The 27,124-nt window shown below is 55.3% G+C and overlaps 1 protein-coding gene and 1 long non-coding RNA gene across 4 annotated transcripts; both read right to left on the bottom strand.

The window, feature by feature from the left end:
• Window positions 1–78: 78 nt before the first annotated feature.
• Window positions 79–15,792, bottom strand: RRP1 (ribosomal RNA processing 1). 3 transcript variants are annotated; one of them, XM_067739616.1, is made up of 13 exons: window positions 15,554–15,788; window positions 14,267–14,349; window positions 13,006–13,063; window positions 11,235–11,320; window positions 9,699–9,760; window positions 7,195–7,324; window positions 7,042–7,106; window positions 6,697–6,833; window positions 3,852–3,937; window positions 3,056–3,153; window positions 2,889–2,908; window positions 1,874–1,984; window positions 79–602 (listed from the first exon to the last, which is right to left on the bottom strand). In XM_067739616.1, the coding sequence occupies exons 1-13, from the start codon at window positions 15,684–15,686 to the stop codon at window positions 373–375; spliced, it is 1,299 nt and encodes a 432-aa protein (XP_067595717.1). In that variant the 5' UTR covers window positions 15,687–15,788; the 3' UTR covers window positions 79–372. The 3 variants fall into 3 exon arrangements, with proteins under 3 accessions (XP_067595717.1, XP_067595718.1, XP_067595716.1); XM_067739617.1 differs by having other exon boundaries at window positions 15,603–15,751; XM_067739615.1 differs by lacking the exons at window positions 79–602; window positions 1,874–1,984 and having other exon boundaries at window positions 1,994–2,908; window positions 15,554–15,792.
• A 404-nt stretch (window positions 15,793–16,196) lies between these two features.
• LOC137225511 (uncharacterized) lies at window positions 16,197–27,052 on the bottom strand. Its single transcript, XR_010943884.1, has 3 exons — window positions 26,305–27,052; window positions 24,232–24,423; window positions 16,197–20,149 (listed from the first exon to the last, which is right to left on the bottom strand). It is a non-coding gene; the product is annotated as an uncharacterized lncRNA (long non-coding RNA).
• Window positions 27,053–27,124: the final 72 nt, after the last annotated feature.

Here is a 27,124-nt window from a genome sequence, read left to right as displayed (position 1 = left end):
GGACTGCGTCAACAGACTTCAGGTGCAAAACACAAACGCCCCCAGAGAACCCGCATAAACGCACCAGGGCAGGACGGGTTTGTAGGCACCGCGTGGCACTTTATTTACAGACGCCCGGCGGGCAGCCGGTCCCCTGCCTGGGGAGGGTGCCTGCAGGGAGGCTCCAGTCCCGGGGGTCCGCCGGCCTGACCGAGGTCAGCACAGCCGCAGCACGTTCTGGGACGCAGGCGCTAAGTGAGGGCCCAACCCCCTTGAGTCCTGACCTCTGCCACTTCCCGACACAGTAAGTCGGGGAGCGGTCGGTGTCCAGAGTCTCGGGAACCCAGCCTGACTGTCCCGTTCCCTCATCCTCCCCGGAGCGCCTGGTGGACATCACTTCTGGCCCTCCAGGGCCCGCTTCCTTTTCACCTTTGGCGCCTGGCCATCGGCCGCCTTCGCTCTGGCGCCCGCCCAAGGCCGCCGCCGCCGCCTCCTGGGGGCCCCTCTCCTGCCACGGCCCCCGGGCTGCTCCCGGGGCACGGCGGGGTCGGCCCCTGCGCTCCGGCGCCGCCTCGCGGATGCCGGGCTCGGGTCTGGACGCGAGGCCTCCTCTGCAGCTCCCCCTGAAATGGCAAGGCCTAGTAAAGAGGCGGCGAGAAGGCCGGCTCCAGCTGCTGGGATGCTGACTGAGGTGCCGGCCCCAGGGTGGCAGAGGACACAGTGCTCGGCAGAGGCACCGACCCCACAGAGGCCGTGCCAGCAACGCTGTGAGTTCCACGGCCGTCAGGCAGGGAAACCTACTCGAGCTCCTGACGCCAGGGAGGCTGACCGGGAGGTGGGCCTTTAGGACGACCGGCACGAGGACAGAACAAGAAGAAAGGGAACTGGGCAAAGGCAGGACATCTGGGGCGGGCGGGCCCAGGCTCAGTGCACGTGGGGCCAGAGGGTACGCTGGTCGGAAGGGGCAGCTGGGAAAGCAGGGCCGGGTCTCCCAGTCAACGTGACAGCCGACAGTCAGCGTCCAGGGCCCAGCCTGGCACGAGTATGTGAGCCAGTCCATGCCTGCTAAGCGGCCCTGGTGTGAAACGAGCTGGACAGGGTTGGCCCGGACCGGAGCGGGGGTGAATGGAGAGACCCTTCAAAGGGCACTTGGGGCCCAGGACTTGGGGCCAGTTGGCCACACACGGATGACACAGGAGGGATCTCGGTGGGGGGTGGAGCCACCGCCTCTCCCTCTTCCGTGTCCCCTTCCAGCCAGGGGTGCCTCTGGCTCCTGCCCCGCTCGGTGCTGTGGGCACAGTCCATCCCACTGCAGGGGGCAGCCCCAGTGGTCTACAGTGGGTACAGGGCTTGGGGTGTGCCAGGAGCGCACGACAGCCCTTAGCAAGGTCAGTCACGTTCTAACCACAGGCCTGTGGACAAGCTGGGGGAGGGAGGGGAGAGAAGGGGGAGAGGCAGGAAGCGGGGAGGGGGAGGAAGGGGGAGGGGAGGGAAGACGGGAGAGGGGGAAGCCTCTAAAGTCAAGGAGGAGAGCGCAGCGAGGTTAGGGGCTCCCTGGAGGACGCCATGGGAGACGCAAGAGGAGGCACGGACCAGGTCAGATCAAAGATGGAAAAGGGTCAGGAAGAGGAACCAGACTGGAGCCACAGGGAAGGAGAGCGGGGAACGCAGGGAGTGGCCCACGGGCCAGACAGCAGAAACAGCCCCTGAGCAGCGGGGCATTGGGGACAGGGCGCCACATCTCCAGGACACAGGGGCAGTGGGCGCTGGGGGGCAGCAGGCTGGGGAGGGGGAATCACGCCTGGAAACAGGCCTCAGTCACAGGTGACATGAGCCGGGAGCACAGAACGCAGGTAACGAAGCCCCAGGCCAGCAGCCCACCCACAAGGCCTACCTATCTTGTTCTGCAGCTGGGATTCGGACAAGCGCTTCTTCATCCTCACCCGTCTCCCACCCCGCGGATTCCTGTAGGCTTTTTCTGGGATGTCGTCCTCGGGAAAGAGGCCTAAAGATCAAGGCGGGCCATCAGGAGGCTGTGGGCTGGGAGGCTACGGTCAATGCACCCACTGCCACCAGCACCACGGCCACGAGCTCCGGGCAAGGAGGCCCCAGCCGGACTCCGCCGCAGCTGCGGGCAGCTCACTGGGCACCAACAGACGGCGCCCGGAAGAGCCGGTTCCTGGAGCGCTGGGACATGTCTTGCTCCATCCTACAGACGCTTATGTTGGGAAGGGGCAGGTGACCTTTCTGGGCCCCGGTGGGTTTGAGTCACACAGGTGTGTGCTTCAGTCTAAGCCCACCAGATGCACCCAGTATTCATGCGTTCCACTGAATGTAAATTTCACCTAAAAAACACAACCCCAGCGTGAAGTATTTGGGAGTACAACCTGACTGAGGGGTGGGCGGGGGGAGGAAGAAACACGGTAAAACAAGGACACTAAATTGATGGCAGAACCGAGGTGGCAGACATGCAAGTATGCACTGTAAAATCCTTTTCGACTTTGCCACGTGTCTAAAATTTTTCATAATGAAATGTTGGGGGAAAAACGCTTACATCTTCTATCTTAAACCTTCTGGGAAACTGTCTTTCAGAACAAGCCACACCGGCTCCGCCAGCCACACACCGAGAAGTGGAGCTGGGCGCTGCAGCGCTGAGCAGCAGGGCGGCAGGCCTGGGCACTTACTGGAAATGCAGGTTCTCGGGCGCCAGGTCAGCCCCTCCCGCACACTCAGCCCTGAGATCCCCCGCACTTCACTAGGACAAGGGCCACAGAGGCCCGCAGCCTGCCTCCCCCGGAGAAACACCACCTCCGGCCTCTCTGCACCCATCCGTGCTGTGGGAGAACACGCCACCCGATCCACTCCCAAGAGGACGAGATGCCGTCTAGGCCTGGCGGCCCAATGCTCACCTTCCGAGAGGGCCTGCAACCTGAAAGAACGAGAGACGGTCACTCGCCACGGCCTCTGGAGAGGGGGGAGCCGCCCCCGGGAAGCCCCTTCATGCCCGAGCTCTGAAGACGGCTGCCCTCCCACCTGGGTGAGGCCACCAGAGAGCGGAGGGCCCGGGGCTACTCACTTCCGGATGACTTTGTAGAGGCGCTTCCGGTTCTGCGGAGGGGTGTCCCGGCGACTGGCCATCTCGAACAGTCTGTTGGCAACGGCCTCGTAGTCGAACTGTTTCACAGACAGACACCGTGGAGGCCAAAGTCAGCCCCCGCAGGTGCTCCCAGGACGGGAACCAACAGAGAGAAAGAGCACGAGGACCACACGCCAAGGCTGTGCCCCAAGGTCCCCCGCTGCTCCGCCCCTCCCCCCGCAAACGCTGTCCCCAGCACACGCGGCGGCAGACGCTCCAGGGCAGCGCCGCCCAATGGATCACGAGGGGCCGCGAGGTGAGCCTCTGCACAACTGTAAACCCTCCAGGAGAAACAAGTAAAATTAATCCGATAAATTTAAGCCAGGCTACCTAAAATGGTATTAATTCATCAAGTAATCAACTTCTGAAATGTATCAGGAAGGACCCTATGTGTCCAACTCGCCTGAAGTCACAGATCCTGTCCGCTGAGCTCTGACCCCGAGTGGGGACCCAAAAGCCCCCCACTCAGCACGCGTCACCCTGGCGGCCCCAGCGCCCTCACCCTCGAGGTGAGGTGCCTCACCGCAGGCAGACCTGGGGCAGCTGTCGAGCGGTGAAGCCGGAGCCCAGCCTCCCGGCGCCCAGCCCCCAACTCCACTTTCAACAAATCTGCGCTTCTTCCTGCAGACGAGGCTCTAGGGCACCTGTGTTCCTCCAAGCCCCGGTTGGACGGATGCCACCCCACTCTGCCTTCCAGAGGCCGGGAGCTCAGCCTACGCGGGGCCCGGCCACCCACCTGCAGGACGGTGCCGGCGCTGTCCTCCTCGTCGTCGTCGCCCCACTGCTCCTTGCCTGGGTCAGGCTCAGCCCCACTGACGGAGCCTAGAACGAAAGGGCCCCAGGGACTCAGACACGCCTGGTGCCGCAGGTGTCACGGGGCCCCAGCACCTGGGAACCAGAAGCCCTGCCTGCCAGGGCCCACACCTGGGCACAGGAGCCCACAGCATGGGATAGCAGGGGCCCCGACGGCCTCCCCCCGAGGGCAGCAGTGCCCACACTGGCCTGGAAACGAGGGAGCCGTCCCAGAGAAGGTGGGGCCCGACCAGTCCAAAAAGTGAAACCAGGAGGGGATCATGAATGGGCATCTTAGGCAGCAATTGCAGGAAGTCCCAGGATGGGGAAGAAGGGCGGCTGGTCCAGCCACGGGGCAGCCTGGATGGAGGGGCGACGGGAGATGAAGCTTCGGGTGAGGAAGCTTGCACTGGCCAGACACCTGGGGCCCTGACATCACTACCTACAGAAGACAGGTTCGGTCAACAGGTGACCGAGAGGGACAGGCATGTGTGGCACAGAATGACGACAGCAGGGCTGCAGGCAGGCCCTAGGCTGCCATGGGCCCCTGGGTCAGCCTGTGCCGGCGACTCGGGCTACTGAGGAAGAGGAGGAGGGGAAGGGGGAGCCAGGAAGGACGTCCAAGACAGCTGGACAGCGTGGCCGGGGTGCTGACCGACGAGAAAGCCCAGGGATGCGCCAGCAAGGGCACGGGAGTCAGCGGCCACAGAAGTCAGCCCCCGCTTCTACCATCAAACTAACTTCCACAAGGGCACAAGACCGGCCAGTGGGGAAAGGACTGTCCCTTCAACAAATGGGGGGGGGACACCGGACATCCCCGTGCAGAGGAATGAAGGTGGACCCTTACCTACCATCATATACTAAAATGAACTCAAAATGGGTCAAAGACCTAAAGAAACAATAAAACGCAGAGGAAAACGCAGGGCAAAAACTTCAGGAGACTGGACTTGGCCACGATGTCTCGGATATGACGCTGAAGGCACAGGTAACGAGAAAAATTAGACAAACCAGACTTGATAAGAACTCTAAATTTTGTGCATCAAAAGGGACTAGCAACAGAGTAAAAAGGCCACCCACAGAGCGGGAGAAGACACTGGAAAATCAGGTATCTGGGGAGGGGTTATTACCCAGAATACAGAAAGAACTCCTAAAGCTCAACAACAAAAAAATCTGACTCAAAAATGGGCAAAGGACTTGAACAGACATTTCTCCAAAGATACATGGACGGCCAGTGAACACATGAAACGGTGTTCCCAATAATCATCAGGGAAACGCAAATCAAAACCACAGTGATGCTACTTAGCACCCACGAGGATGGCCACTACCAAAAAAAGACAACAACAAACACTGGCGAGGGTGTGGAGAAGCTGGAACCCCTGTGCACTGTTGGGGGGCATGTAAGACAATGCAGCCGCTGTGGAGAACAGTATGGCAGTTCCTAAAAAGTTAAACACAGAAGTACCATACGATCCAGCAATTCCACTTCTGGGTATAGACCAAAAAGAATTGAAAGCAGGGTCTCAAAACAGATATCTGTACACCCATGTTCACAGCGGCGTTAACCACAACAGCTAAAACATGGAAGCAACCCAAGACTCCATCTACCGATGAATGGAGAACAAAATGTGAAATACATACAATGGAATATTATTAGGCCTCAGAAAGGAGGAACGTTCTGACACGTGATACAGCATGGATGAACCCGGAAGATGTTATGCTGAGTGAAATGAGACAGACGCAAACACAAATACTGTCTGATCCTACGGACATGAACCAGAGTCATCAACAGCCAGACTCACAGAGACAGGAGGCGGAACGGTGGGTGCCAGGAGCTGGGCTGGGCAGAGGGAGGAACTGGGAGTGTTCAACGGGGACAGATTCACTTTGGGAAGGTGAGAAGCTCTGTGGCTGGACAGCGGTGATAGCTGCACAAGTGCGCTTGCGCGCGGCCAAGGTGGGAGACCTTACATTACGTGTATTTTACCACAACAAAAGGCAAGAGCAGAAAAGTCCTGAAGCTGGTGGACAACACACACCCCTAAAGCCACAGTACACAGCGCACAGGCCACCAGAGGACAGTCACGAGACCAGATGGCGAACCACGAAGACCCACTTCAGCATCAAGGTGGACAGGCCAGCCTGGACACCACTGATGCGGAGCCCACAGGCCCTGCCCCCAGAGGGACGTTCACAAGCGCTACCTCTACTCGTTCATTCACCCACTCACTCACTCATCCATCGCGATCTAGCGGCGCCCCCTCCGTGCCAGGCGCTCTCCGAACACCAGGTACACAGCATGGCCAAGAGTCCCCGGTCCTGGCAGAGTTGACATCCAGTGGCGGAAGCCAGGCCAGAAAGATGAACAAGTGATTTATGTAACTTCAAGCGATTTATGCCAGAAAGTGAGAATCACCATGGAAACGCCCAGTGAGCGAGGCAGGGTAGGCACTGGGAGGCTGCACTTTAAACAGGGTGGTCGGGGTAGGGCCTGGAGGGATGGAGGGCAGAGACCCTGCCAGGGAGGGGAGAGCAGGGCAGACGCCCCGGGGCAGGAGCAGAGCCCAGGAAGCCATGAGGACGTGGACGGCCACGGGGCAAGGGTTAGGAGAGTGAACAACGTGTGTGCTTGTTCCCAAGGTCACCCTGGCTGCAGAGCTGAGCAAGGACTTCGATGGGGCGGACAGAATCGAGGGGACGGGGCAGGAGGTGAAGGCAGGGCTCCCACAGAGCCACCGTGGGCTCAGAGCAGGGCAGGCCCGTCGTCCCGATGAGATGAGCACGGTCCTCACCTTCAGGGGGCTCCCTGGATGGCGTGTCTCCATCCCGCTCCTCCGCCAGTTCCTTCATGAGATCCTCGATGGCCAGCGGGGCCTGTTCCACAATCGCCTCAAAGATGCCTCGAGTGATGTTGTGCAAAACCAGGGAGCTAAGGGGCAGCCGCACCGCAGCCACCCGTCAGGCTGGACCCTCCAGGGAAGAAACACCGCCTCCCCGTGCCCGTCTCTCCTGACCCCAGCCCCTCAGCCCCGCTGGCCCCCTTGCTGGCCCGTCGTGAGCACACAGAATTTCCTAAGGGCAGCCCCCTTGGGGACTCAGCAGAACAGAAGAGGTGAGCAGGAGGGAACCGCACTCACTCCTGAGTCCGGGCGGCGACCGTGCAGAAGGGCCCAATGAGCCTGAGGTTCTGGTCCGCCGTCAGCTGCGGGGACAGAGCGGGGGCTCAGTTCCTGGGCCTCAGGCACCCAAGCAGCCTGGCTGCTGCCCTCACCCTGCCGCCCACCACCTACCTCGTGGGCGCCCACTTTGGTCAGCTCCTCCAGGAAGATCTCGATGAAGTGGCTCTTCACTCCGTTGGGGGCCTGGCTGTCGGGGTGCAGGATCTCTGTCATCAGCAGCTCCAGCAGCTGCTCGGTCTGTCTGGGGCAAGAAAAGGCAAGTCCAGCAGCACGAGGGGCAACAAGGCGATGGGTTCACTCTGCCTGAGCAGGGGGCTCTGACAGGACAGTCACAGGCAGACGCCCCTCCACCAACACAGGAAGACCCGATGACCTGGGTCTGTGCCGGCACAGAGGACTCCTGCGAGTATAGATCCACGGGCAACGGCCAGGACCACGACACACGGCAGGACTGAACCTCGGCTATAAAGCAAGAGCCCACCGTGTCTGGTGTCTCTACTGTCCCCGCTGGGAACTGCGCAGGAAGGCTCACCAGGACAGAGCAAACGCAAAGGGAGACGGAGGCCAGAGAAGGGGACGAGTTTGCCTCCCGGGTCCTGCTGGACCGGACCCGTGGATGGTCACACATCACATCAGACCTCACCCAGGCACGTGGGTCTCAACGGTCTCAGAGGCCTGGGAAATCCCAGGTCAGAGAGCTCCAGAGACCGGTCTTTAGTGGCCCAGATGCACCTGAAACTCCTGGTGCTTGTTAATATACAGATCCCTGCACCTGAACCGTAAAGCATGTATCCTTCAAAAAGCTCCCTGGACAATGCTGCTGCCGACAACACCGGGGTGCCTTCCACGGCTCAGCGGAAGGGACGCAGGCCAGGGGCAGAGACCTCCTCTGCCAGGCTGCTGACAGTCACCTTCACACAGACAGGAATGTTACACTTACAGCCCACTACTCTTAAGAACGGAGAAGGGCTAGAAGAGCAGATACAGCACGCAGGACTAGTTATCCCAGGGCACTGGGAGGGTACCAGTTTCTGCGAAAGGACCTCTGTGCTGAATTACCAGGGACAATGAGGATGAAACTACTTTCAGGGTAACAACCACACCCCCAAGCCCAAGATTAACAGAAAGAAAATCGTCCCTTTAACATTGAACCCTGCTTCAGTCACTAGCCACCCCCTGGATAACACAATCCTACATCCGGAAATGAGCGAGACCCCCAGGTCTTCACAGAACTTTAAGGATGAAAATCACTAAAAGAGGCACCCTTGCCCAAAATGTAGAGTTACCCACAGTCGTTCTCAACCTGTAACAGTGATTCCAGTAACTGCAGGCCAAATCCTGCTGACCTTTCATGGGGGCGGGGGGCTGCCAGGCCAGGGGCAGTTTAACGCTGCTCTTCAGAAGATGAGGCGGCCCTAGAATAACGCGGCCGTGAGCTGCCTGCTCTAGGCTGGCAGCTATTCTGACGTCTGGGTCCTAGATTTATTATCCTTGGGCTGAAAAATAAACTCCTTTACCATCACTTTTTAATCACAAACAAATTCAAAACACACTGTTTCTAAGCCCTCTCCCCCAGTGCCCGCCCTCCCCAAACCATGCAGCACCAGGACACTGATATGAGACGTTTTTGACACATTCTCAGTAAAATAAATAAGCAGCCGGCTACACCTCTTTTGGACCATGCAATTAGGCAACACTTTAGAAGTATCGGTAATTGTCGGGGAGTCCCCTGGTAGCCTAGTGGTTAGGATTCCACGCTTTCACTGCCGTGGCCCGGGTTCAATCACTGGTCGAGGAACTGAGATCCCACAAGCCGCACAGCGCAGCCATAAAAAATATATGTATATATTTAAAAAAGAAAGTAATTGTCTGCTGGAGTTAAAATTGCTTTTCAATGTTTATAAAAAGTTTCCTGAATTCTTTACAATGAACATCCATCACTCTCATTAGTATAAAAAAGGGTTTTTTTAAATTTTAATTAATTCCAAAAACTTTAAAATGTAAATGCTCAGAAACCCACTTTCTGTTGTGATCTCAGACGGCCCCCGGGAGGTTTGGAAACCTGCTGCTGTAACCTGGATGCAGAGCCTCAGGCGAAGGGGCAGGTCCAGGCTGCAGGAGCCCCGCCCCTGCTTGGTCTCCAGGAGGGGTTGTGGGAGGAGCTAAGACGCAGCAGAGCCTAGCCCAGCCCAACCTGAGGATCCCACCCGGCTGCCAGGTGCCAGGGGAGGCCTGAGGTGAGCCAGAAAACACAGGCCCTTACAGTTTGGAGGAACACACACAAGCACCACTGTCAAAAATGTGAAGTCCGGACGGCTCAAGTATTTGTAGAGCTGAGAGCAATGACTGCCGATGACAGAGCTGAAGGTGCCACGTTTTACAAGAACAGCTGCTCAGCTGCGCCTCCTTTGGTGAGGACTTAGTTCTGATCCAGTAAGAACTCACCGTCAAGGCTGAAACAAACATTCCCACGAACACGTGCACAAACTTCATTTTAAAAATGCCTTTGTTTCCAGCACTAAGTCACCCTTCCACATAAGCTGACAAATGAGTAGAGGAGAGACCCGGACCGGCCCGAGTGGCACGGCTGCCGCAGGCCGCTCTGGGACACTGACCTCTCGTCCCATCCGCGCGTCTTCAGAGCCTTCAGCGACTCGTGCAGGACCATCCGCATGAGCTGTGGCACAGGAGGAGACCCCGTTAGCGGCACCATCCAGACCTCCCCTCTGCCCCGGGTCGTCTGGGCACCCCACTGCACATGGCAGGCCCTGGAGAGCTGCTGGGGCCCTGGGCCTGTGGGAGGCGCCCAGCCTCCCACGAGTAGCAGGACGTCGGGCTCACAGCAGGCACACGGGGAGTGACCACACACACAATCGGCGGCTGCGAGGGACGGGCTTGTTTCCAGAGTGAAAACTGGACGACGTGGAGCTCCCCCAGGAGAGCGGAGCCTCGGAACCACCAGGTCTGCGCCACAGACTGTTTCCTCTGAGCGCCCCCCCGAGCTTCTCCCCACCCGAGGGAGAAACCAGTTTCCTTCTCTGCCCACAATCCCCGGCACAGTGGCTGACTGCCCGGTTTCCCTACCTGCCGGCATGAACCCAACAAGCCTGCAGGGGGGACCCGTAGTGGTGAAAGGCGACAGAGGACACCTGTGGTGCCGCCAGGAAGACCAGCCTCTAGAGCAGGGCTGCGCTGCCAGACATGGCCACAGGGGGGTCGTAGGAAACAGGCCACGGACAGCAGCAGAACCCCCGACCTAAGGCCCAGCACTGCATCCTGGGACACAGCCCCTCTGAATTATGAGCGGGCGTTCTATAACCGTGCAAAGCCCGGCGCCCGGCCCCCGGCCTGCCCACACGCATCAGCGCCGTCCTCCTTCTCTCCTGAGCCCCGCGCTCGCCCACCAGCTGTCCTACTTTAACACCTGACATCACACACGTGGTGACCGCGTAACCCTGGGCTGAGATGGAGCGGGTGGCCGGCCTGAGGGGCAGATCACGGGGACCTGTGCTCAGCGAGGCCTGGCTGCTGCCCCATCCAGGGTCCGCATCGGGCCACCTGCTCTCGGACAGCAGCACTCATCTGGGGACTGTCCCCGGTCCCAGGGGCCAGCAGCGCAGTAACAAAGGTGCAGCCCAACAGGGGCGGCAGCAAGACACAGCCCAGTTTCCCTGTGCTTCTGACGCAGAGCAGCAACCTGAATTCACCAGAACGCAGCGCAGGAAAGGAGAGAGGCGGGGAGGATTCTGCACGCTACTGTGTAACTGTCCCCGCCCAGAGAAAAACACCTTCCAAAGCCGGCCCCCCACGAGCAGACCCAGGGGTCTCTATCCAGGGCCCGAGCTCTAAGCTCTGCTTTCACGGCAGCAAAGCAGCAAGGGCTTCGCCACCGAGTCTCCCCCAGGGGCAACTGTGACCATCCTCCCCTGAACCGACAGTCTGTGCAGAACCCCGGCATGCGCACCCCACGTGAGGCCGAGGCTCCCCTCACGGCCCAACGAGGCTCACAGGGAACAGACCGCAGGGCGCTCGCCACCCAGCAGCCTTGGTCCTTGGCACTGCTGGGGCAGTGGGGGGCTCAGGGGCCGGGATGCTGGACGCCGTGCCCCAGCACCGCAGGGACCCTGGCGGGGGGCAGGCAGCTTCCTCACCATGTAGAACTTGTCCAGGCGCAGCCTATCGATGCCCATCCACTCGCGGTTCATGGTTTGCCAGAATGTCTGAAGGAACAGGTGCTCTGGTGGAAAGAAAAGGCCAGAAGAGAGTCAGGGGTGGGGGCAGGGGAAAGCGGCAGGTGCCTGGGGAGGGGAGGGGAGGGGAGGGGCCGTGAAGAAGCCCTGTCAGGACGTCGCCTGGCACCGGCCTCGGGGGTGCTGAGCCCCTGAGTGTGCTGAGCTGACAGCAGTGCTATGGATTTGGCTTAAAACCGGGGCTTTTAAGAACCTTGGAAAGAAAAGCAAATCCCAGCTACAACCGCAAACTGAAGCCACAGCCTCTGAAGACCAGGCAGAGAGCACTGGAAGCCCCCACAGCACGAGAAGCAGCACTCGGGCCACCTCTCCCCATGCAACCACTGCCGCTGCCCCACCTCGGCTGGGGCTAAGGACCCTGCCCGGCACCCACGCCCTGCCCCAGCACTCGCCGCACTGAATCCACTCACCTGATCAAACACAAAACCCTGCCATTAACAGTATGTCAGAACCGGAGTGCTACGGGCTCAACCAGGTCCCCAGCCCATACCTTGAATCCCTAACCCCCAATCCCTCAGAATATGACTTTATTCGGAGACAAGTCTTTACAGAGGTGGTTAAGGTACAAGGTCACTGGGGTGGTCCTAATCCCATCTGACTGGTGTCGTTCAGAGGAGATGAGGACACAGACACACAAAGAGGGACGACCACGTGAGGACACAGGAGGAGACGGCCGTCTGCACGCCCAGGAGAGAGCCCTCGGGAGGGACACAGAGGGCCCCCCCCCTTTTCTTTCCATATTTATTTATTTATTATCTGGCCTGCACCGGCTCTTAGTTGCGGCGCTCGGGCTGTTCACTGTGGCATGCGGACTTCTTATTGCAGCACATGGGATCTGACCAGGGATGGAACCCGAGCCCCCTGCCTTGGGAGCGCGGAGTCCTACCCGCTGGACCACCAGGGAAGTCCCCAAAGGGCACCTCTTACCTCCCACAGGACAGGCCTGCGTTCACTACCTCATTCAAGTGTCACCAAGTGAACGCTCTGTACCTGGCCCTCTACTGAGCACAGAAACGCTTCTGGAGGTTCTTAGAAGGTAAAAGTTATAGAGAACAGATCTCCTCCAGTGATTACTCAAACGCAGTTACTGTAACTGCACACTCCCTACTTCTGACTACTTTGCCAGCTTAGGCATAACCGAACTAAACCCACCCACACGGCCGGGGCACCGCCAGCAACAGTCCCGGGGTCCACGCCAGTGACGCTGCCCAGCCCTAGCTGCCCTCGGAGCAGGGCAGGGGGTGTCGCAGATGCTGGCGCCCAGGCCCCACCCCCAGAGCTTGACCTAATGGGACCAGGGTCTAGACATCAGGATTTCTAAAGACACAACAGGCAGGCCGCAGGGTTGAGAACGGCTGACGTTGGTCAGAACAAGGACGCAAGAGTTAGAAAGATGCTCTGCAGGAACCTCACCACCATCAGGTGAGACTCAGTCAGACAGCTGCGGACACTACACCGCTTGCCTCTGTAATTCTGAAATACAAGGGTTAGCCCTCTAGACTCCTGAACTGAGTCTACTCTGGGCAAGTGAGCGAACACGTGCAGGACAAACAGAACAGCATCTCCCACGTCAGCACCAGCAGACGCCAGCTGGGACGGGGCCCTCACTCCCGCTCTCAGAACACAGGCCTCGTGTCCAGGGGCTGGGCGCGACCACGGCGGGGATACTCACGTGCCTCTGTGGTCTGGAAAGCGTGGATGAGCTGGGAAATGGTCCTGCCAAGTTCCTCCTGCGCAGGAAACAGAACAAACGCCCTCAGTCCTGAACAAACGTGATCCTACAGCAACGAGCAACGGCAGTAAGACAGACATTCAACTGTCCTCACTCGTCGCGGGGTCCGGCTCCACGGGGCCTCGCAGCCCAGCAAGCGTGGGGTTTGCAAGTCTCACACTGGCCGCGAGAGGCCTCCCCTGAAGGCCAGGGCCCACAGGACCTCACAACAAGCAAGGGCAGGGACTGCCCGCATGACCGATGCTGAACCCTGAGCAACGGAGGCTGACAAAGGAAGGGGCGGGAGAACAGGAGCCTGGGAGCACACAGCCACCTGACCAGCAGAAAGGGGGCTGATGAGACCCCTGTGAGTTACCAGCTGCCTGCCTGTGTCACTGTGCCAGGCATCACCTAGTGCACTGGCTAAACAGACGATTCCAGAGCCTCCCCCGAGAGCTTCTAGTTTATCAGGCGTGGAATACAGCGCAGGAATCTGCATTTTAAATAAGTACCGTCACCACCCAGGTGATTCTGAGCAGTAAACAATTCCCGCTGGGAAACACTTCTAAAAAGACTAGTATCTTAGGGCAGTGAAACTACTCCGTAAAATACCATAATGACGATGCATGTCATTGTACATTTATCCAAACCCACGGACTGAACATCACCAAGAGTGAACCTTAAGGTAAGCTACGGACTCTGGGTGATGATCACGTGCCATGTAGGTCCACGGACGGTGACAAAGGTCCCACTCTGGTACGGGTGATAACGGGGGAGGCTGTGCTTGTGGGGGGGGAAACCTCAGTAGCTCCTCCTCTCATTTTGCTGGGAACCCAAAACTGCTCTGAAGAATAAAGTCTGTTTTTCTAAAAAAGGCCAGCAGAAAAAATGCTCGTCTCAGAAGACGTGAATTCCGTCCCCTGGTTTCCAGCGTTTCAGCACTTCATTGCCATCTCTGACAAACACAGAACAGACAACCCGGTTTTCAGCCATGACGCCGCTGGCGTTCAACAGGGTTGCTGCGGTGCTCAACTCAGCAAGCGCAGACTCACTGTAACCCAAGGCCCTGGCCCCTCCGGCCATCAAAAGCACAAAAAGGATCGAAGCTGTAAAACGTTGCCCAGCGTGTCTGCAGTAGTAAAATGAGGGTCGACAACGTGCTCGCCTGTCCTCCCACTGTTCCTGCTGCCCCAGCTCCTTCTGTACCCTCCCAGACACTCACCTGGAGGAGTGGCTTGTCCTGCATCCACATACAATAGAACAGACCTTTCCACACCTTCAGCAGCTCGTCATGAGTGAAACCACCTGCACCAAACACAGCAACGCTCAGAACAGATGAACCCTGCTTTTTAGTGCCAGAACAAAGCCAGAGAAATGTGAACGCCTGAACTAGACCGAAGTCATCGTACTGTAAAGGTACCCGGCCCTCCCTCTCAAGCCACCCTCCCAACTCAGAACCTGCTGGGCCTGTGGCTGGAAGGACTCCCCCAGATAACTGTCATTTCATTCATTGAATAAACATTTGCCGAGAATCTACAAGCAACAGGGCCTGTACTCCATTTCTGTCGATTCAAAATTTAGTGAAGCACCATTTCCTGGTCTGGCTGGTGTCTACTCAGATGAGTCTGTTGGCAACAATTGACCCGGTGTTACACCTGGGTTTTGTGCACTTTTCAAATTTTAAAATTACAAGTTACCTCATTCAGGGTCGTTATGAAGGCAGATACTGAACATATAAAATCACCCAACAAGTATGTACTGAGGTCCTAACTACGTGTCTGGCACCCTGTTCCAGAGCAGTGGTTCTCAGACTTAGCAACAGGATCACATCACCCGGAGGGCTTCTTAAAACGGATCTCTGGCCCACTTGTCAGAGTTTCTGATTCAGCAGTACGGGGATGGGACCCAAGAATTTGCATTTCTAACAAATGTTCAGGTGATGCCGAAGCTGCTGATGGGGCCACGTTTTGAGACCCACATTTTGAGAATCACTTAGGAAGCCTGTTCTCTGAGGACTGTACACTACGTGAAACTCAGACGACAACCCAATAATTACACAAGAAAAAGACTACCAACAGTAATAAATGCCGCTCTGAGGAAAAAACACAGGGTGCCCAAACAGTGGGTAGCAGGGATAGCGGGATATATGGGCTGACGCGGGGACCGGTTCCCAGAGGAAGGCAGGTCTTAACTGCGAAGAGGAAATAAGGGGCTGGGGAGGCGGAGCCTCCGCATAGGGACGCGTGCCCACCGCAGCAGGAGGTGAGCGCCGCGCACCTTCAGGACAGCCAAGGTGAGGAAGGGGCGGAGGGCCAAGCGCTCAGGCGGGAGCACGAGCGGGAAGCGGGAGACGGGTGGAAGCATCGCCGCAGGCCCCGCCCACTCGGCCCGACCACGTGGAGACTCCACGAGGTTGGAAGGTCCCCTAGCCCGGGTGGCCGCCCCGCGACCCCCACCCGGCCCGTCCGCCGAGGCGCCCCCTCCCACATGCCGCCAACCCCGCGCCCACCTTCGGCCCGCTGAGTCCTGGCGACAATGTATTTCCGGAGTTTCCTCACCGCCCGGTCTCGGGTCACCTGCTCGTTCCCTGCCAGGCGCTGCGCCAGCTGGATTTCTGGCGGAAGCTGCACCCGCGGACCCATGGCGACCGCGCCGAGACCCCAGGGTATCAGTTACCGCACCGCTTCGCCTGGGCGCACGACGTGACGTCACATGACCGCGCCGGCTTCTGCCAGGCGCCGCGTGACATCACACGCCCGCGCCGGCCTGTCTTGGACTCAGCGTGACGTCACGCGCCCGCGCCGGCCTCGCCCGGGCCGCACGCCACCGTCCTCTAGTGGCCGGGCCCGGAATGATAAATCCATCTGGCTCTGCCTCGTCGGATAGTCTCTCTGGACACAGGCAATTAGAAGGAGGTCATTAGCGTTTGCCAGCCTTTGGGGAGTTGGGGGGTGCCGTAGTTTTCCCCCCCGGCTGCTGAGGGAAGGCACTTCCTTATTAAAGAACGCCAGCGAGCACAGGCAGAGGAAAGCCCCCAGTGAATACAGTGAATGTTGGGTCAGCCAAGGTCATCACAAAATGCCACGACGCGGGGGGAAGGTGGTCGGGGAGGGGGGCCGGGGGTGCGCGAGTATCGCCCCCGCCCGCAGTGGCCTGACGCCACCAGCCGGTGCCCCACCTTGCGGCAGCATCACCCATGGGGCAAGCTGCACTGGCCTCGTCCAGCCTGTAGGTCCGCGCCCGGCCTCTGGACACAGGAAGGCCGCGCACGGGCCACGAGGAGGGAATCGCGAACCCGATCTGGGACAGTCCGCAACGGTTCACAGTTAGTGTCATGAACGAAGGCATGGGTGAAGCATGTGTAAAGGAGGGGATGCAATATACAAATCTTGACTGGACTCTGATTTTTTAAAATAAGCTAAAAAATCATTTGGGGGACAACTGGAAAGCTTGCATAGAAACTAGAGGTTAGGTTATATTGCAGAATTGTTTTCTTAGGTATAACAATGGTGTTTATGTAGAATGGGCCTCAGCAGACTTCTTCTATAAAGGGCCATGTGTCAGGGGGACCCAAGACGCCCAGATTCATTGATTTGCTAGGAAGACCCATGGCTATGATTTATTATGGCAAAAGGATTCAAGGCACAGGGAAAAGGCTTGTAGAGCGAGCTAACTTCCCAGCAAAGAGCTGTGACAACGCATTAAATGTCAGAAGGAGCTTGTTAGAGACCAGAGCCCAGGGTTTTTTGGGACTCCCCTGGTGGTCCAGTGGTTAAGACTCTGCGATTCCACTGTAGGAGGTGGTCTAAGCTCCCAAATGCTGAGCGGCACAGCCAAAATGTTAATTAAAAAAAAAAGTGCCCAGTTTTTATTATGAGCTAGTCACAGACACACACGGAAACTCCGGACTCCCAGAGAGAGAACAGATGTTCAGCACACGCTGTGTTGTTTGTACAAACGGTTCAGACTCAGTGAGGCACTCTTATCACAGTTACGGTAATGGGGACCCTCCCCAAATCCACATTCCCAGGTGCCAGCTAAGGGCCAAACTCATAAGCAGGACTTTGTAAGGATAGCATGAAGGCCTTAGGTTAATGCTTTTCTGCACAGGTGAGGTAGTAAATATTTTCAGCTTTGTGAGCCAAAACAACTGCTCCTTTAGTGCAAAAGCAGCTATGGGCAACATGCAAATGAATGTGTGTGGCTGTGTTCTAATAAAACTTTATTTACAAAAACAGGTGATGGGCCAGATTAGGCCCAATGATCATAGTTTGCCAACAAGTGATGGAGAAGAATGTCTCTACTTTTAGGAAATAACTGCAAAGTGTTTGGTGGGGATGAAGTGTCATGTCAATAGATAGAGAAACAATCACACACAGGGCACACAAGCAAATACGGCAAAATGTTAACAATGGTTGACTCCAGTGGCAGGAATACAAGCGTTCATTGCCCCATTCGTCCAACTTTTTCTGTTTGAAAAAGCTATTTAAGTTCTTTCACCAGCAGTGGCGCTGTTGAACAGGACAAGATCCCTGCCCCAACAGCCACGTCTCAGCGGAGGTGCGGGGCAGTGAAATAACAAATCCCTGTACTCCAGAAAGGAGGACGCTACGTGCTTTTTCCTAAAGCAGGAAAAAGACAACAAAGCCTAAAGAAAAGAGCAATGTTAATAGACATTCAGTGAATTTCTGACAGGGAATTTCACCAAAAGAATGCAATGAAATGCACCAACATATACTTTAAAAATATACCAATACTTGACAGCCTATGCAGCTATTAGACACTGACAGCTAATGAAAGATTTGTTGCATATTCAGTGTAACTAAAAAATACATGCTTTTGTTCAGACAAAGTAAAATTTATATTTTAAGGCAGGATGAGGAAATGAAGCATAAAATTCTCTCTGTCCGTTAGGGCCTTCTCACTCCCCTTTTGATGGCAGTGTGCGTCCGCATTACACAATAACCGGACCTCCTCAAAGGTGGGAATGCCTGCTCCACCATAAAGATCAATTTTTTCCCTTTCTTCTGACGTTGGCAACGTAACTTCTTAGAAGAACAGTGTACTTTCCCAACTTCATAGGGGGTCGCGGTGACCTGCTGCTGGCTTTATACGTGCTACCTGGACTATGTATCCTTGGTGAACTTTATTTAAAATGTCAGTACGTCAGTATATGACCACGCCTTCGACTTTTAACAGGCAGAACAGTCTTTCCTGAAAGACTTCCTCCTGGGTTATAATCCTCAATTTGGTTCAAGTAAAATTCTTTTTTCTTCTTGTCAATTGAATTTTAATCGACAATTCTAAATGCAAAATTATCCTTCTTTAGGAGACTTTTCAAAGTCCGCTGTGCATCGCAGGCAAGAACCATCCATGGATACTAAAATTAGTGGCAAAAGGAGGATGGCAGACATACTATTTGCATAGCCTCAAAAGTACTTATTGGTTACAATGGGGAAAATAGTAACTTTACAATGGAGAAACCTGGTAGACATGCCTTCACTCAAGATGGAGGTCTACATCACCAGTGCAAGGCGTATGGACATCACACGCCCTTGAGATGATGCACTGAAAGGACAGCATCACTTTGGTGGTGTTCCTGCCCCAAACACACGACCTCCACCCGTTCAGGAGAAACATCAGAGAAGCCCAAACTAGGATCTTCCTCAAAATAAACAATTCATACTCCTGAAGTGTGTCAAGGTCATGAAAGACAAAGACTGGGAACCTGTCCCAGGTCGAAGCCGGCTCAGGAGACGTTACCGCGAAGGACCGCGTGGGAGGAGCCTGGGTCAGACAGAGGACTGTGGGGGGACAGCAGTAAAACGTGTGTGGATTCTGGACACGAGCTCATTACAGTGCATCTCAAGGCTCATTTCCTGCTTTTGGTAACTATGCTGTGTTTAGGCTTGTGTGAGACATTAACATTTAGGGAAACTGGATGAAGAGTTTACAAAACCTTTATAGTATTTTTGCAACCTAAAATGATTCCAATATAAAAAGTTTTAAAAATTAGAAAAGCAAAAACAGAAAGTCTGACAGGACTTGGGGGAGGATGTATTTTCCCACTTCTACACACATTACACACCCTCCACCCCATCCCACCCTGAGGGCAGGGTTTTTCTCTGTCCTACTCGTCTGCACCCAGGACGGTGCCTAGGAGGTGATGGTGTGTGGAACAGCTGTGACTAGCTCACTAGGTACCAGTTAGAAATAGACGTGTGCTCACGTCTTCCACAAATCACAAGGACCAGCCTCTCTCCTTTCCCGCAGCATCATGGAGATCCACTTCTCATCCCGAGGTTGTCCTGCCTGTGTTTGTTTTCTGTAGAAAAACCCCTGTTCGTGGATCCTGTGTGTTTTCCGAGGTCATGGTCTTTCAACTCCAGGCTCAACTTGGTGAAGAAGGCTGGGCCCATCTTTGAAGCATAATTTCGCATCTGTGCTAGGAAGCGTGTATGTGATGTGCAAGGGAGGTGACTCAGTTTCCCGGAGCTGCTGTAACGAAGTGCCCAAAACTCGTGGCTTAGAGCAATAGAAAGTTATTGTCTCCCAGTTCTAGAGGCCAGAGGTCTGAAATGCATGTGTCCACAGGGCCACGCTCCCTCCGGAGGCTCCAGGGGCGGGTCCTGCCTGCTTCTTCCTGTTTCTGGGGCTCCTGGTGATTCTGGGCCTGCGGCTGCATCACACCACATCTGCCTCTGTCCTCACGTGGCCTCCTCCCCTGTAGCTCTGTCTTTACATGCTGTTCTTCTTGTCTGTCTCTCTGTGTCCTCTTGTTTTCTTATAAGGACACCAGTCATTGGACTCAGGGCCCGCCCTAATCCACTATTAACCTCATCTTAACTAGTTACATCTGCAAAGAACTTATTTCCAAATTAAGGTCACGTTCTGAGGTTCTGGGTAGATGTGATTTGGGAGGACACTACTGAACGCACTACAGAAAGTGTAAAGAAGATAAAATAAGTAACATCACTACCACCTAATGAGGGCCTACTACGTGCGAGGACTTTATACATCTTCAAACAATCCTGCAAGGGAGGGGTGGCATTTGCCCTTTTGTAGGTGAGCAAAGAGGCTTACAGGTTATGCTCTCGCCCGGAGTCTGAAAAAGACAAGGCAAAGGTGACACCCAGGCCAGCCCGTCTGCCCAGCACAGCCGCGAGCGCCCTACGTCCAGACCAGCACCACTTCACAGGTGGCACGTGGTCCACGTGTGCAGTGAGCAGCGCGGCCCCAAGCAGAAGGGCTGCGCCTGCTATAGCTCTGCTGCTGCCTTCTTGAAATTCTTAATACGTTTTGAACAAGGGCCCAAAGATTCATTTTGCACATACATTAGACAGCCTGTCCACTGCCGTGGCCCAGCCGCTGCCCCTCCGGGACCCCCACCACGTCCTCTGTGCACCCCGCTGCCCAGAGCTGCTCTCCAGACCCAAACCCGTTCTCTCCATATTGTGTGCTCCTCCCCCGATACGTATCCCTCAACGGTTATTATAGAAAATCAGGGCAATAAAAAAAGTTAGGGGAGGAAACCAATCATGGTCTCATGGCCTAAGAGAAAAATTTCTGACAGATCTGTTCTTTATTTTCTGTGCATAAGATTTGTGTTAGTTTTATGTTAATATATTATAGTAATCACACTATGTTGACAGTTTTGAAACTGCTTTTCAATAACATATCTAGCATTCTCCCATGATATTAATTTCTCAAGAAGATGCAATATTCCAAAATAAACCTTTCTTCTAAAAGCAAAAAGGCCTTTAAATAAAACTTTGGGAAAATACTGAAAATCACAGAAAGTTGTTAAATACCCATTCCCCACCCCCTAGTGATGGCTACTGTTAACATCGGTGAATATCCGTCAATCCCACAGGTGCCTGGACCCCACCGAGCCCCAGGGACTCGGAATCTCCAGGGCAAAGGGCTGGGAACTCAGCATTTCAACAAGCACCCAGTGCCGCCAACATCAGGGCCCCGGCAGACACGCTCTTGTAAACACTTCCTCCCAAGTACACAGGGCTCCTTGCTATGGACGGAGGCTGGGCATGGGGGCGGCTTCTAAGTTCTGGGATGGACATGTTTATAGATAAATCTCCTGTCCATCCATTATATTCCTTTTCCTTCAAATAAATTCCTGGCATTGACTATTTTGTTCTTTTTGGCCACACCACATGGCATGTGGGATCTCAGCTCCCCGACCAGAGATCGACCCTGCACCCCCTGCATTGGAAGTGAGGAGTCTTAACCACTGGCCACCAGGGAAGTCCCGTTTAGATTTTTTTTATTTTTTTGATGTGGACCATTTTTAAAGTCTTTATTGAATTGTTACAATATTGCTTCTGTTTTATGTTTTGGTTTTTTGGCCTTGAGGCATGTGGGATCTTAGCTCCCCAACCAGGGATCAAACCCACACCCCCTGCATTGGAAGGCGAAGTCTTAACCACTGGACCGCCAGGGAAGTCCCTCAATTGATTTAATTTGCAGTTTTGTTTTTGATTTACAGAAGTGTGTAAGTGTAACTGAGCAGGACTCTGTGGGGCCTTCCCAGGACAGACTGTCCCCCCAGCGTCCTCTGCCTGCCTCTTGTCTGTAGAAAAACTTTAGCCAAAGAATAAACTTAATCAGAGAGGAGACAACATGCAGAAGCAAAGGAAAGCTGTCAAACAAGACAAAATAATATAGTTTAGGCATTAAAGACAAGGACCTGGGACTTCCCTGGTGGCACAGTGGTTAAGAATCCTCCTGCCAATGCAGGGGACACAGGTTCGATCCCTGGTCCAGGAAGATCCCACGTGCTGCGGAGCAACTAAGCCTGCGCGCCACAACTACTGAGCCTGTGCTCTAGAGCCTACGAGCCACAACTACTGAGCCCGCGCACCTAGAGCCCGTGCTCCACAACAAGAGAAGCCACCACGATGAGAAGCCCGCGCACTGCAACGAAGAGTAGCCCCCACTCGCCACAACTAGCGAAAGCCCGCGCACAGCAACAAAGACCCAAGGCAGCCAAGAATAAATAAATAAATAAGTAAAATTTTAAGTTATAGAAATATAATTAAAAAAAAGTACTTTAAGAAAGAAAAAGACAAGGACCTCTTGGGACTTCCCTGGCAGTCCAGTGGTTAGGACTCTGCACTTTCACTGCCGGGGCCTGGGTGAAATTCCTGGTCAGGGAACCAAGAACTCGTGAGCCTCGTGGTATGACAAAAACAAAAAGTCAAGGACCTTTAATTCCCCCTCAAAGTCTGTAGATAATATTCTGAGCCACGTCCTTTGAGCTATTTTGCAGATACTGAAATCCCCACCAGATGGAAGAAGTTAATTACATGATGACAAGACTACAGCCGTGACATGAACTGCTGGTCTGTCTTACACAATTCCAAGAACCGGCCTCAAGGGGATGCGAACAAACCACTTCTGGAACTGAAGACTAACTGTACTTAAAACAATCGAAGGGCAGTGATCCCATCACCGCGTGACTAATTTCAAGTCGACTATCAGAGCTGACTGCGCTCTTCTTCATGCAGCTCCCCCCAACCAGGGCCCGTGCACCCCAGAAATGCCCCTTTAAAATCTCTTGTCCCCTGATCAGCAAGGGGGAGTTGATTCTTTGGGACGTGAGCCCACTTTCTCCCCAGGATTGCCAGCTTCCTCAATAAAGCTGCCTCTCCTCTTACCCAACACTTGGCCCTTAGCATTGTATTCCTGAGAGATGAGCAGCCCAGTGTGAGTTCTGTAACAGAAGGAGTCAAATATTCATTTAACGCCTCCTACGTGACGGGTACGGAAGCAGGGAACAGTCCCAGTGCTGCCTGTCTGTCTGCTGGGGACCTGGACAAGGGTCCCTAGGTCATTAGGAGACACAGAGAGAACAGCTGGATGGCCGAGGACAGGTCAACAGGTGCACCCAGAGAGTCCCCTGCCCCCATCTGGGTCCCGGCCTTTCCCTTCTGATTCTTCTAAGCTTAGAAAATCCTTTGCCGACATTAGTTTAGAGCAACGGCTCTTCAAGATGTACATCTGTTCCCTCCCTTGAGTCGTCCCAATTTCTGCACCTCCTTTCACCTTTCAGAGGGGGCTCAGGGCCGTCTCTGCTCGAGATGGCTGCTTCAAGGGTCCTGGCTCGGAGGTAAAGCCACTGTCCGCTTTGCTTCCAGCTCGGCCAGGCAGCCAGGCCTGTAATGGGTCCTGATGCAGGAGGCTGGGCGGCGACGTGCCCAGGTGGGGCACCTATGTTTAGGTTTACCTCCACTGATATTTCCTTTGTTACTGAAGATGAATAGGTAAATGTAATAAATGCTTACTTGTTTAAATGTTTCATCTTTCTCTTTTTTTTTCTCCCCCACCCAAAGGGTCTCTTGGGCTAGAATTTAATTAGCAACAAATTCTGGTGATGACATTTTTGCAATATGAAACACAAGCAACTGAATAGAATGGGGCACAGGTGTACGAGTCACCTGCCTAAGCGTGCCAACGGGGAAACACACAAGCCAGGTTGTGAGGAGAACAGAATACGCCCCTTTGGCATGTAGACTATTTTGAGCTGTAGTCAATCCGGAGCCAGAAGGCTCAGGACAACTATGACCTCTTCCTTAACTACCTAAAAGAATTGAGATGGGGGCCTGTACCAGAGGAAGAGTTATTACCAGAGATAACTTTTTAATCTGAAACACTTCCCTGCACAGCAGGGCAAACATTAATTACCAAACTCAGCTCTCTGTATCGCCCCATGAGGGGCCCTCCTCCCCTTGGGAGCCCCAGGCCCCCGTCCCATTCCTTGAGGCATATAACCTCGACTGCCAGGCTCACCCTTGGTCTCATATCCTTGGGGCTCCTACACGTAAGAAATTAAATTGAGAAAAAAACCCCACAAAACACCTTGGTTTCTTCTGACTCTGGGAAAATCAGAGATCACAAGTGAAACTCCAAAATTGCTTGAATTTAAAAGTCTGATCCTTCTGAACAGGGATTTCAAATTGAAGTGAATGGCCTCAGGACTCTAGATGGGGACACGGGATACTAGGTCTCTTCCCCTGGCTCTAGTGGGATAAAAAGCTGTGTTGTCAAGGAATGAGATGAATGTCAACATTTTTCAGGGCATTTGGGTAGAAAAAGTAATGCTAATTATGGGTTAGACTTATGTGAGTATAGTAATCATAGGCAATGATAGTGGTAACATCATCAACTCACCCTAGGGCTCAGACACCGTCCCAAGCATTTTATGCTCATTAATTCACTTAGTGCTTCATTTAAGCACAGAGAGGTTCAGCAGTTACTCCTATGCCACACAGCAGGTGCAAGGAAAGGGTGGATCAGCATTCAAGAGTTTGACCTTCAGAGCTTGCCTTCCACGGCAGCTGGAAAACATGTCTGGACCCAAACCTGCAGCAAGAAAGCAACATTGACTCCATAAAGCAGCATGAGACAATGACTATACAGACAGACAATGGCCAGACCACGTCCATGTGACAAGAGACCCACCATCTGTGCAACAACCGTCCAGAAGCCAAACCACAGCCTCTGCAGCCATTGGCCCAGAATGTCAGGAGGTGGCCGTGACCGTCACCTTCCCTAATTTTTGCCCCATCCCCCTTCTAACTCAGGACAACCAGAGAAGGCCCAATATGCCCCTGAAAGCAATCAAACAGGACGCCCAGCTTGCAGTGGGCCTGCCCACAGCCTCCCCGGGCCCAGAGACTGCATCAGGGCACACCTAGTGTAAGCCGCCCCCTCCTCTGCCTGCCTGTGAGTCTCTGTCAAAACCCAAGTGATGGTGGTGGATCCCCTGCTCCCGCCCGCTCCGAAAAAACAAGCCTTTCCACAGGTGTTACCCTCCTAGTTCTAAAATGCGAGCACCTGCAGACCCAGGTCCAGCGGGGACGGAGGGTCAGGCGTAACGAGGCGCCTCAAGGCGCCCCCCGCCACCGCCCCGAGCTGCAGGATGACAGAAGCCACAGAACCGCCTGCCTTGCCCTTCCGGGTCGTCATTTTCTGACGCTTTGTTTTTGACACAGAGGAGTTTTCCATTTTTATGGGGTCAAATCCGTCTCTATTCATTCATTTGTTCAATTATGAATTGTGGGAGTCTTGAAACCCAGTCCTGTGACTGGTTTATAATTAACACTCGTGTCCGGGTGTCTGTTCTTGTTTTCCCTCTTGTCCTAGCCCATACCTGTTTGATCACATTTTTGCCTAATCAATAAGGAGCAGTGAAGGTCAGAGGCTTGGAGCCACAGTTCCAAGAAGCATCACTGGTTATGTGCTGTTCTGAGTCATCTTCCAGGGCAAGATGACCTTTACAGAGTATGTTGACACAGACTCCGGAGTCACAGACCACCAGACCAGACACGTAGACGGCAGATGGCTCAGATGATTCACCCCAGCTCCTCTGTCCTTCCCCTTTAAAAACTGCGAACTCGATTTTTCTAAGTGTAAATTGGGAGTGCCAGTTCACGTACACTGCCTATGTTTAATGATCTTTGATCTATTCATTGGAGGAGTTATTTATATATCGTCAGATATGTGTAATGAGAATATTTACCCCAGTGGGTGGTTTGTTGTTTCATTCTCATAAAAATGTCTTTCAATGAATAGTTCTTTCTTTTCATTAAACGCAAAAGATCAATTAAGAAAAATAAAAACTGCCAGCTCAGACCAATGAAGAGTGGACCTGAGGCTTCCCTCCTCCCTTGCTTGGAAGCCTTACTTTGCTGCAAACTCCGCTGTCAGGGTTCGGCTTTCTGTGCTTGGGCCTTGGATGGGTGTCAGTCTCTCCTCCCCCTCCCCCCAGGGCTCAACCACACACGACCTCCCATGCTTCCCTGAACTTACAGACCAGGCTCTGCCCTAGAAAGTACCAGAAAGGCTCACCTCCCCACACACTCGCTCACGGGCCACTCCCACTGGGCCCGCCAGGAGGCGAGGCTGGGCCTCTGCCTGCAGAGTCAGCACCCAGTGATGGGAGAGGCCCAGTGACCACCGAGGTGCAGTCCTGTCGGGTGGGGGGCAGCTGGATCTTTCTGAAAGGCCCGTCCTGTCCAGACAGCTCCCAGCACAGGCCCCACCCTGCCCCAGTATGACGGGAACCCTTCCCTTCCCAGGATGTTGAAACTTCTCATCCCAGGATGTCTCAATCCCACACCAAACCCCGTCAGAACCAAGCCCCTAACTAACTCCATCCACCTGCCCCCACCCCAGCCTGAGACCCTGGGAGTCATCACCTCCCCATCACTGGACTCCTTTGTGCCTCTTCCGTCCACCCACCTCAGCCCTTCACTGCGTCCCCGGGTCACAGGCCCACGATGTTCACAGCAGCCCACACGACAGGCCAGCCCAGGTGGGGCGCTGGGCCGGGCCGTGGGATGAGGGGCGCCAGACAGGCAGATGCCCGCGGGAGGGAGGGCCTGCCAGCCCGCCCCTGCCCCTCTCCCCCAGCACCCCCAGCTCCCGCGTTGGGCGGGGGCTTCTCTCCCCTCTGCCCTCGGTCCAGCTGCCCGCTGCTCTCCGGACCCCAAACGCCCCTGTCGTTTCAGGACCCACTACTGTCATCTCACGCAGTGGGTTAAACTGTGGGGACCCGGAGACCAAGACAGGACAGTGGGGTCTGGGGGCACTGTGTGGTCCGGGAGGCCAGGAAGGAGTCAGGATGGGCCAACTCCGCCCCGCGCCCTGCCCCGCACCGGGCCGGTACCCCCGAGGTCCCCCGCAGGGCAGTGCCTGGGGCAGCGCCCGCCCAGCCACCGCGAGAGCCGGAGCACCACCCTTCCCGGGAACCTGCGGACCGCGCCCGCGCTCCCACCCACATCCTGCAGTGCCCTGCCCACCCTCTCCCCGAGTCCTGCGGCCGCGCCCCCATCCCGCCCTGTGACTCAGCCGACGGGGGTGGCTGACACCAAACCCAGGGAGAGGGGCCAGCCCTACATCACACGACCCTTGGTCCCGAGAAGGTGTCTGCCGGGGGTCCCAGGCTGCGGCCTGCTCCCGCCCACGGCGCATCCCTACCAGGGCGCCCCGCGCCCCATTCCCGTCCCGGGCGCCCGGCACGCCATTTCCGGTCCCGGATTCCCCCCCCCCAGCCGCGCGC

Source organism: Pseudorca crassidens, chromosome 5 (genome assembly GCF_039906515.1).
Source record: "Pseudorca crassidens isolate mPseCra1 chromosome 5, mPseCra1.hap1, whole genome shotgun sequence".
Lineage (NCBI taxonomy): Eukaryota > Metazoa > Chordata > Mammalia > Artiodactyla > Delphinidae > Pseudorca > Pseudorca crassidens.
The sequence above is the reverse complement of the archived record's forward strand: the minus strand, read 5'-3'. Positions and strand labels throughout refer to the sequence as shown.